This window comes from Equus quagga, chromosome 12 (genome assembly GCF_021613505.1).
Source record: "Equus quagga isolate Etosha38 chromosome 12, UCLA_HA_Equagga_1.0, whole genome shotgun sequence".
NCBI classification, from domain to species: Eukaryota; Metazoa; Chordata; class Mammalia; order Perissodactyla; family Equidae; genus Equus; species Equus quagga.
This window is the reverse complement of record NC_060278.1, coordinates 97,078,013-97,088,941: the sequence shown is the minus strand read 5'-3', so window position 1 is coordinate 97,088,941 and position 10,929 is coordinate 97,078,013. Positions and strand designations below refer to the sequence as shown.

General features: G+C 55.1%; 1 protein-coding gene across 1 annotated transcript in view; it reads left to right on the top strand.

Annotated features, from left to right (window-relative positions):
• The window catches only part of CDH22 (cadherin 22), a 68,373-nt gene extending 58,153 nt beyond the window's left edge, over positions 1-10,220 (top strand). The window contains exons 8-11 of the mRNA XM_046679963.1: positions 270-391; positions 509-626; positions 6,517-6,768; positions 9,655-10,220. Of these exons, the coding sequence (XP_046535919.1) occupies positions 270-391; positions 509-626; positions 6,517-6,768; positions 9,655-10,220 (1,058 nt within the window). The remainder of the gene's footprint in view (positions 1-269; positions 392-508; positions 627-6,516; positions 6,769-9,654) is intronic.
• The last annotated feature ends 709 nt before the right edge of the window (positions 10,221-10,929 follow it).

Genomic DNA, 10,929 nt, shown 5'->3' with positions numbered 1-10,929 from the left:
TGGTGACAGTGACAGTGATGGAGATGGTTACGGTGATGATCTAATGGAGGTAATGGTGACAGCGATGATGGCTGCAATGGCTATGGTGGATTACCTTCTTATTCCAGATCCTTATGGACTTATGCCTCAGTCCTGGTCCTAGTACCAGCTTGATCAACCTACAGATCTCTCAGTGTGACCCCACTGTCTAATCCTGTCCTAACAGCAAACGGGGTTGTCTAGATCTCACACTTGATGCCTCTCCCCCTGCTCCTGTGCTCTTGTTATAGACAATCATGCCCAGCTATCCCGGGCCTCCCTAAGGATCCGAATCCTGGATGTGAACGACAATCCCCCAGAGCTGGCCACACCCTACGAGGCAGCTGTGTGTGAGGATGCCAAGCCAGGCCAGGTACCCATGAGGGGCTGGGGACTGCGGGTTGCTACCAGGACTGGCCAGGCCACCCACTAACCAGGCCCAGAGTGGACTCAGCCTCACGTCAGCTCCCTGCCCCCTCCTCACCCTCAGCTCATCCAGACCATCAGCGTGGTGGACAGAGACGAGCCCCAGGGTGGGCACCGCTTCTATTTCCGCCTGGTGCCTGAAGCTCCCAGCAACCCCCATTTCTCTCTGCTCGACATCCAAGGTGAGTTACCTCTGAACCAGCAAGTCCTAGGATGCATGGAGGGAGCGATCTAGCCTTCCCACCTCCTTCCCATATTATAGATGGAGAGACTGAGGCACCCAGAGGGCCAGTGTTGTGTCCAAGATCACACAGCAAGTCCGGGCCAGGCTGGAGCTGTTCCCCAGCCGCCTAGCCAAACCCTGAAGAACAAGCAGGCGTGGGTTGTGGAGTGGAGAGGGGGCATCCCAAGAGAATGTAGATGGACAGACACAGACATCCACGAGGAGTGGGTGGGCCAGAGCCCAGCGTGGAAAGAGCCCCTGGCCTAAGCGAAGACTGAAGTGAGCCACATGTACACACTCCCAGCCTTCAGTCTAAGAGGTGCTTTTCCCCTCTCACGTTTCTCCTCTCATCCTCACGGCCACCCTGGGACATGGTTTTCTCACCCCTCCCCCACATTGCAGGCGACGAAACTAAGTCTCTAAGAGGATAAAGGACCCACCCAGAGTCCTAGAGAGTCAGGAGTGGGCTGGGATTCAGATCCACACCTGTCTCAGAGCCGGTGTGCTTCCTGTCTTAGCTCTTGCCTTGAAAGCAAACCGCCTCGCCCAGCCTGAGCTGCTCCCACTGTGAGACATCCCCCCGCAAGGTGCCCAGGAAGTGGAACTTTGAACCTTTGAGGAATAGACTGGGGCAGGGCAGTGGTCACTGGACTGGGAGTGAGGGACCTGGCTCCCAGCCAGGCTCAGTTGATGGCTTTCTACGCAACCCTGGCTAGATCTGCACCTCTTTAAGCCTCTGTTTCATCATCTGTAAAATGGGGCTGACAACACCTACCACCTCGGGTGGCTAGGTGGCCCCAGGGAGATGAGTGCAAACAAGGTATATTGTTAGTTCCTAGAACATATGATTTCCTTCCTTCCGCAGTTATTTATTGAGCATTTATTGAAACACAGTGCCTATGTGCCAGGCACTGTTCTAGGCTCTAAAAATACAGTGGCAAACAGGACAAAATTTCGGCCCTCTTGGAATTTACATTCTAGAGATGGGAGACAGAAATTAAACGAATAAATAATATGTTGGGGATGCTAAGTGGCTGGAGTGGAAGGATAATGCAATCTCCACAAGAGTCTGGACCTTGTTTTGTTCATTGGTGGACCCTGGGTGCCTAGAGCAGTGCCTGGCAGACAGTTGGTGTTCAATAAAATCTGTTTAACAGAACAGGGGAAAATAAAACAGCATAAGAGTAGAGCTATTTTAAATAAGGTAGTCTGGGAAGACCTCTCTGAAGGAATCAATAGTGAGTAGGAATCTAAAGGAAGTTAGGGAGTGAGCCATGTGGATAGCTGGAAAAAGAATGATCCAGGTGGACAAAACAGCAAGTGCAAAGGCCCTGAGGCAGGAGTAGGCTGGGCTGCTCAAGGAACAAGAGTCTTGCATGGCTGGAGTGAATGAGTGACAGGACTAGCAGGAGATGTTGTCAGAAAGGCATTGGGGGCCAGACCATTTTGGTTCCTTCTGACCCTGGAACAGATCTGGAATCACCCCTAAGACCTTTCCACCCCTTCTATCTAAAGGGAAAGATTTCAGTGGCCTCTGAAGCCAGATCCATCTGTATGTCCAGGAGTCACATTAAAAATAGTTAACAACCAGTAAGTTCAAATCAGAAAGGACACTGACCGTAAATAACCTGGAGCAGGACCCTGGAGCCCCTGCTGGGCCAGGCTTTAACCCCTTAATGGCCTGATTTTGTCAAAGTTGGGGGTGTGCTTAGGGGGAAGGCACAGGGAACGACTTGGGGAGCTCAGAGTCATGGCTATATATACTTTGGGGAAGTATTTCAACATTTTCACAAGCAGTACTGCTTTGCTTGCTTGTTATTTCAATGGTATCCTGAGCTGGCCTCAGGCGACACAGACAGCCCCGGCTTGACCTCGCCCAGTTCACAAGTCTTTCCAACCCAAGCGGGCTGAGTTCTGTCTCAACCGCCTCTCTTTGATGGGGGGCTGCCAGAGCTCCATCCAGGGTGACCACCTGGTGTGAGCTCCGGGAGCAAGGGTGGCAGCGGTGTGCTAAGGTCAGCACAGCCACGGGAGGACCCCTCTTCCAGTCCCCCAGCCCCTTCCCACCGTGTGCCAAGCCCCCTCCTCTTCATTGTATAAATATCCTGGGTGACAAATGGCTACCCCAACCCATCTGTTTCTTTGTACAAATTTGTAGCCAGTTTGGAAACATGATTTATAAATATTGCCTTTGCAGCCAGGGATTGACACTGATGTATGTCAGGCCAGATGGATGGATGCCGTGCTGGCCACAGATCCTGCCTAGAAGGGTGGGGTGGGGGTCTGGGGTGGTCAGCGGCTTCCCCAGCTGAAGCCAGCCGCTGCCCAGGAGGGCAGCTGAGGGCGTTCAGGGATGATGCCCAGGGATTCCCCTGTATGGAGTGGAGGAGTGACAGGGACCAGAGCTCTCAGAACATATGGCTCTGTGGCCAACCACAGCAGCCCGGAGAAACGAACCTCTCCTCTCCTCCCCTCTGTTCTTGCTCGGGAATCTGAAGCTGAGCCAGAGCCAGCCACTAATTTTTCGGATCTGTCTACTTCTCCGTGCCTCCATGACCACCATTAGCTCACAGCTAAAACACACAGTGGCTTCCTAACTGGCCTTCCACATCACTCTTGTATTTTGGATGACAAGCTCCCTAGCCTGGAGTGTAGGCTCAGCAAGAGCAGGGACCACGTCCGTCTTGTTCACTGCTGTATCCTCAGGGGCTAGGATAGTCCTTACATGAAGTGGGTGCTCAATTAGTATTTGCTACTGAATGAATGGCTGATATGTCACTAGGTCACTTCTTGGCTTAAAACTCACCAATAAATGGCCTCCCAATGTTTGTAAGAAAATAACTCCAATTCCTTACCATGGCCTCTAAGACTTTCCATGATGAGCACCTGCCTCCCCCTCCAGTCTCATCTTGACTCACTCTAGCCATCACTCTCATCCCTCCAGCCACAAAGGATCACTTTCAGTTCCTTGAGTGTATCATGCTTCTTCCAACCTCAGGGCCTTTGCATGGGCTGTTTCCTCTCCTTGAACTCATCATTCAGGGCTCAGCAATAATATCACTTCTTCCAAGAAGGTCTCCCTGACCCTTGACAGGATCAGATCCTCTAGTAGGTGCTGTTCCTAGACTTTTCCTTCTTAGCACTCACTATGGTTTGTAATTGTAGACTAAATTGTGGGTTTATTATTTAACATCTGTCTCTCACGTTAGAATCTAAGTGCAGATCCATGACTATGGTTGGTTTAGCTCTCCATTGTTTTCCCCAGTGATTAGTGCCTAGTACATAGTAGTTACAATGTAGTTACTACAGTAGTTACTGGCTGTGTGGGTAGATGAGTAGAGAATGGATGGATGGATGGATGGATGGATGGATGGATGGATGGATAGATGGGTGGATGGATGGGGATGGGTGGAGGGTGGATGGATGGATGGATGGGTGGGTGGGTGGATGGATGGATAGATGGGTGGGTGGATGGGGATGGGTGGAGGGTGGATGGATGGGTGGGTGGGTGGGTGGTTGGAGAGAGGATGGATGGATAGATGATTTGATGGGTGAATAGAAAAGGTAGCTCTGCTGCCAATTTACTGGATAAATTCAGAGAAGTCACTTCTCTCTGAGCCTCAACTTCCACATATATAAAATGGGGATAATTTCACAATTCTTGGTGGTCATGAGGATTAAACATTACTATGTATGTAAAGTACCCACACAGCCCTTGATGCATAAAAAGCATGCAGTGAGTGCCCAGGAGTCCCACACTCATCCCTCTTTTCCGCATATTGCTCTCGAGCTTCTTTTCTTCCCCAGGGGAAGGCAGATGTTTTCACAGGCCCTTCGGTAGGAGAGCTAGAGTTCAAACCAGAGCTTGAGGAGCTGACCCAGGACCACCAGTTACCCCTAAAGCTGTGGTTCATGCGAGCATCATTCTTCAAGACTGGCTCAGTGCCAGGGAAGAGACAGGCACATGCTAATTTAAGGCAACGCGACAAGTGCTGTAGCAGAAGTGTGCGTGGCACCTGCGTCGTCAGAGCAGGGAGGGGGAGCCATAAATCCTTCCTTCCGGGGAAGCAGAGAAAGGAGGCCACAGAAAGGAGGTGACATTTAGCTGGAGCATGACGAATGAAGGATTTGCCCAGGCAAGAAGGTGGGGAGGGTGTTCCAGCTAGCGGGAACCTGGGGCGTAAAGAAAGGCAGAGCAGCCTAGACAGAGCGGGTGCACGGTGTGGCACAGGGGCTGCGGGCGGGGAGGGGGCATGAAAAACGTAACAACCGGCATTCATTGAGAATTTCTACGTGTTGAGAACTATTCTGAGTTACACGTGGATTTTACCATTTAATCCTTGCACCTACCTGATACTGTTTTCCTCAGTTAAAGATGAGAAACTGACGTCCAGATAAGCTGAGTTTCCCAAGCTAGAAACTGATGGACGTGGCATTATTTTTTAAATGTTTTTATGGAAATTTTCAAATGTATATAGAAGTAGATAGAATAATTTCATAAACTCCTGTGTGCCCATCACATGAGCTTCAACCCATGACCAACGCTGTTCAGCTGGGCCTCCAGCGCAATTCACAGATGTGCCCAAGGTCACAAAGCAGTCCTTCCAAGGGCTCTTTTTCCTGCACTGTGTCCATGAGGGGGAGGCCAGGACTGGAGTACTGAACTAGGTGGGGGCTGCGGGGAGGGACTGGGTTAAGTGGGGCCACAAAGCTGGTGAAGAGACCCAGGCTGCCCAAGTCTGAGGTCAGAGTGACCAGCCTGAAGACTGCGAGGGCAGGGAGAAATACTCAGGAGGGAGGCCTGGGCCCCCCGCGGGAGGGCAGGGCCTCTTTCGTGGAGTCGGCTGTGAAGGGTGGGGGCAGCAGCCAGGGGGGGCTCTGAGTGCTTCTGTACCAGCACATTGGCAGCCCGGCTGAGAGGAGCCATCAGAATGACCGAGAGTCAGGGATGCCTGACCACACAGGAGGGCAGGGCAAGTGGACACCACCCACCATGTGAGCCCGGGCTCCAAGACCACATACCCATCCCCTTGAGGCCTGCCTGGCATGCCCAGCAACAGGCTGAAGCAGTGTGATGAGTAGGACTTAGTCGCTGTCCTCTCTGGTCATACGTGTAAAAGGAAAGAGGTGAGTGAGGGACCCTGGTGCGCCAGGGTCCCCTCATCAGGCCCCAGGGCCATGCCCCCAGCCCTCCAGACTCAGCTTCTAGAGAGACTCCTGATAGAAATCTCCCTCCACCAAAGGGAGGTGCCAGCCAGCATTCCCAGTCTTCTCTGATGACCCAGGACTTATCAGGGCCTAGCAAGCCACAACCCGACAACACCAGGACCCCAGGGTCAGGATGCATTGGGCAGCTGAGATAGAATATGGAATAAAAACAGGCCGTTGAGACAAATAGCAAAAAAAGAGAAAAAATTTGACGTAGCCAGAGATAGGACCTTGGCCCACCTGGGGAGAGAATCTTGGAATAGCTGGGGACAGGACCTTGGCACAGCTGGGGACAAAATCTTGGAATAGCTGGGGACAGGACCTTGGCACAGCTGGGGACAGAATCTTGGAATAGCTGAAAAGAGAATCTTGAGACAGCTGGGAATAGAATCTTGGGACAGCTAAGGACAGAAGTGTGGGCTATGTGGCTGGGGACGGGATCTTCGGGCAGCTGGGGGCAGAATTTGGGGACAGCTGGTAACAGAATTTGGGGAGACTGGGGGACAGACCCATGGGTCAGCTGGAAGGCAGAAGCTTGAGGCATAGGGAGGCAAATCCTGAGGTGGGAGCGGGAGGTGGCTGGAACAGGGGAGGCTGACCCCAGACCCTGGGTCACATGCCACTGCCTTTTTCCGGAGCAGACAACACGGCCGCCGTGCACACACAGCACCTGGGCTTCAACCGGCAGGAGCAGGACGTGTTCTTCCTGCCCATCCTGGTGGTGGACAGCGGGCCGCCCACGCTGAGCAGCACAGGCACGCTCACCATCCGCATCTGTGGCTGCGACAGCTCGGGAGCCATCCAGTCCTGCAACACCACGGCCTTTGTCATGGCCGCCTCCCTCAGCCCTGGCGCCCTCATCGCCCTCTTGGTCTGCGTCCTCATCCTGGTTGGTGAGTCCACCGAGAGCCACCCCTCCCTGCCCAGTTAGCCTCCATCCTGGGGCCCTGGGGCTCCTTCCCTGGTAGCCCCCGTGGGGCCTCAGTTTCCCTCTCCATACAAGGAAGGGCTGGCCTGAATGATCCCCGGAGCTCCAACCTGCAGCTCCTAGGAGACGTCTAAGTATGGAGCAGCCCACCACCTGCTTCAGACGGTGTCACCCCCACCGGAGGCTCGGTTTGTGCGGACCCACCCTCTACACAGCCCAAACTCTCCCTAATTTCTAAAAACCAAGCATATTTTTAAAAACCCTCTCATGTCTATTTCCCTTTTTATTCCCAGGACTTTTAGTAAAAAGGGCTCTTGTGAACCTCGCAACCACTCAGCCAGGTGTATCACCCCCATTTTTCAGACGAGGAAACTGAGGCTCAGAGAGGTTAAGGTTACACAGTCAGTCTTCCGACTTGAAATCACGTCTTCTCAGTCTGTGTTCCCTGCTCCTTTAACTTCCCCGCCTGCGCCCAATCTAAACTGGGGGCAACACCTTGGGGCAGCTGGGGCAAAATTCTGAGAATTCGAGAGGCAAAATCTACTCTGCTATCAGTTCCACCAGCAGCCAATTCAACCCCCAAAGCGTCCCCACTGAAGAGGTCAAGTTCCAGGAGCGAAATGGTGACTTCACGGAACAGCCAGAGCTAGAGGTGCTCACGGGAGGCCTAGACTGCAGATGCCAGCTTTGCACAGTTCCCTGGGAGATGTCAGCTGCCTCCTGCCCCTCGCTGCCTACCACTGACATGGCCGCCGCCCCCATCCCCCACGCCGCTGAGGACCTGCCTGTGGTCCCTGCAGAGGCCCTGGGCAGGCTCCTCCTTGCTGGGAGGCCCAGGCTCCCCTCCGTTCCCCGCCCCAGCCCATGGCTCAGAAACCCTTTTTCCAGAGGGTGCACTTTACAGCGGTTTCATTTTCTGAGGCAGTGCAAACAAATTTCTGCCTAATTGCCCACAAACGAAGAAAGTGCACATCAGTGCTCTAAAGGTGACGGGCGGAATTGCTGATCAGGCCTGGCGCATCTGTCGCCCGCCGCCCGCGCTCCCTGCCATCTGCTCTCACGGGCATCCCCCTCCACGGCTCCCGGCCTCCAGCTCCGAGAGCCATCCATCCATCTTTCCCACTTCTCTCCTGACACCTTCCCTCCCCGGACCTGTTCCTGGCTCCCACTGCCTTCCCTGTCATGAGCCACCTTGTTAGGTCATGAGCCAGTACCCTGCCCCACGGCCTTAGCAGCTGGCTCTGGCCACTGGCCCAGAGCTGTTTGGAGCAGCAAGAAGAATATAGTGCCCGGCATAGTACCCAACACATGTCTGTCCATCCATCCCCCTACCTATCCATTTGATTCTCTCATTAGTTCATCAGTTCCTTATTTATCCATCCAGTCGGTCCCCACTTGTGCTAAACTCTTCTAGGCAATGGGATTCATTAGTGAACAAAAGACTAAAAGGCCTGAGTAGAAAGTTGGGGTTGCCATCACTGCGATGGGGGAGACCGAGGGTGGGGAAGGAGGAAAGACTACTTCTTCAAATTTGGGCATGTTAAGTTTGAGCTGCCCTTGGTCAACCCAGGGAAACTGTTGACAGGAAATCACACACACAATCTAGATTTCAGGGGAGAAGTCCAAGCTGGAGGTCGAAATACGGGAGTTGTCAGCCTCTAAATGAAACTAAAAGTCATCAGACTGAAGGAGGGCACCAAGAGAGGGAGAGTGGATAAAGGACCAAGGACTCAATCCCGGGGCATCTGACATTAAGAAGTCGGAGAGGATAGGAGATCCTCTTAGGCTTAGAAGATTAAGAAGGAGTGATCAGTGAGGTGGGAGGAGGAAGAGAATGTGGAGTGCTGGAAGGCAAGTGAAGAGCCAGGAAGGGACGATTCCTTCCTTCATTCATCCTCTCAATCGCCCAGGTCTCCATCCAGCTCTTCATTCATCATTCATTCAACCAGCCTGCTTCGCGTGCTTACTGCATGCCAGGCACCAAGCTAGGGGAACACTCCCCAGGTCCTCGGGAGTAGTTTAGAGTGTGCGTTTTGGGGTGGGGGAAGACAGACATGTTAACACAGCAGGGTCGGTGCGATGATGGAGCAGTGGCTCCCAAAGCTGAGCTGTCTGGGCTTCACCGGGAGGCCTTACTGACCCAGACTGCTGGGCCCCAGCTGAGAATGGGACCCGAGAATTCACATTTCTAACAAGTTCCCAGGAGATGCTGACGCTGCTGGTCCAAGATGGGACTCAGAGAACCAGTGTGAGGGAGGGAAGAACTCCTCAGCAGGGCAGCTGGGGGGTGAAGGCCCTGAACCTGGCCTGCAGCTCTCAGGGAAGGGGTCCTGCAGGGGACATTTGACCTGAGACTCAAGGGCGAAGAAGGTGCTCAGGAATTCTGGAGTGGACAGAGGGTGAGGGTGAAAGAGAGGTCAAGGTCAAGCACATCTTTCACTTCCCCAGCCCTCAGCTGCCTCCTTCACACCCCTCAATGCCTACAGACCTCAGGACGTATATCTCTGCATAGAGTTGAGGAGGGAGAGCTCAAAGGTTGGGTCCAGCCCTCAACACCCATGAAATTTCAACACTGCTGTGTGTGTCCCCATCACCCTGTGGTGGTCTAGCCTCGATTTGCACACCTCCCAAGATGGGTAGCTCACTACCTCTCCAGATAGCCAGCTCAGTTCTGACTGTAAGAAAGGTTTTTCTGAACAGAAATCCAGGAAATTTGCACCAGTCGGCTCCGCTGTGTGGGGGGTGGGGGTGGGGGTGGGGGTGGGGGGGTAGGGGTGGGGGTGGGGGGTGGTCCCCGGAACGCCGTGGGCAGGGCTCCACCCTCACTCGCCCCGTTCTTTCTCCTGCGCAGTGCTGGTGCTGCTGATCCTCACCCTCAGACGCCACCACAAGAGCCACCTGAGCTCGGACGAGGACGAGGACATGCGGGACAATGTCATCAAATACAACGACGAGGGCGGCGGCGAGCAGGACACCGAGGCCTACGACATGTCGGCGCTGCGGAGCCTCTACGACTTCGGGGAGCTCAAAGGCGGCGACGCGGGCGGCGGCGGCGGCGGCGGCGGGGGCCCGGGCGGGGGCGCGGGCAGCCCCCCGCCGGCGCGCCTGCCCTCGGAGCGCCACTCGCTGCCGCAGGGGCCGCCGAGCCCCGAGCCGGACTTCTCGGTGTTCAGGGACTTCATCAGCCGCAAGGTGGCGCTGGCGGACGGGGACCTGTCGGTGCCGCCCTACGACGCCTTCCAGACCTACGCCTTCGAGGGCGCGGACTCGCCGGCCGCCTCGCTCAGCTCGCTGCACAGCGGCTCGTCGGGCTCCGAGCAGGACTTCGCCTATCTCAGCAGCTGGGGCCCGCGCTTCCGGCCCCTGGCCGCGCTCTACGCCGGCCACCGCGCGGACGACGAGGCCCCGGCCTCCTAGCCCCCCGCCCTGCCGTCGGGGGCGGCCGCCCACCCCACCCAGGGCCCCCCACCCCGGGCCCGAGGACAAAGCATTCTCCCTGCTCACCCCCTTCCCCAACACTCCCACCCTCCCAGGGCGGCCGGACAGGAGGGGGGACTTGTTGGGAGTGGACTCCCCGACGCCCCCCTCCGTGGGGAGGCGTGCAGCTTTCGCCCAGAGTTGCGGGAATTATGACCAACGTCATTAAAACTGCAGCGAGACCGGGCACTGCGTGGCTCTGGGTTGGAGAGGGGGATATGGCGGCGCTACCGCGTGGAGAAGGGCCGCGTTACTCACTGTTAGCCTGGAGGAGCACCCTGGAGGGAGGACTCTGCCAGGGTGGCCCCCAGGCTTCCCCCATCAGAGTTAAGAGGAAAGAAAGGCTGTTCGTTTCCTGAACGCCTACTGTGTGCTGGGACACTGTTCAGAGGCCATCTTAGTGTCACAGAAATCATGAGGTGGGACCCTGCAGGTAACAGATGGAGAAAGCCGCCCTTAGAAGTGGTTGTGACCTCTCCAAGGACACCTAGCCAGGGAACCGTGGTGCCTCTGGCACTTCCCAGCTGCCTAGGCTTGGACAAGTTACCTCATTTCTCTGGGCCTCGGTTTCCTCATGTGTCAAATGAGGCTAATAACAGACTCTACCCGGAGGAATTATGAGGTTCAAAAGGGTTCAGAGGCGTCAAAT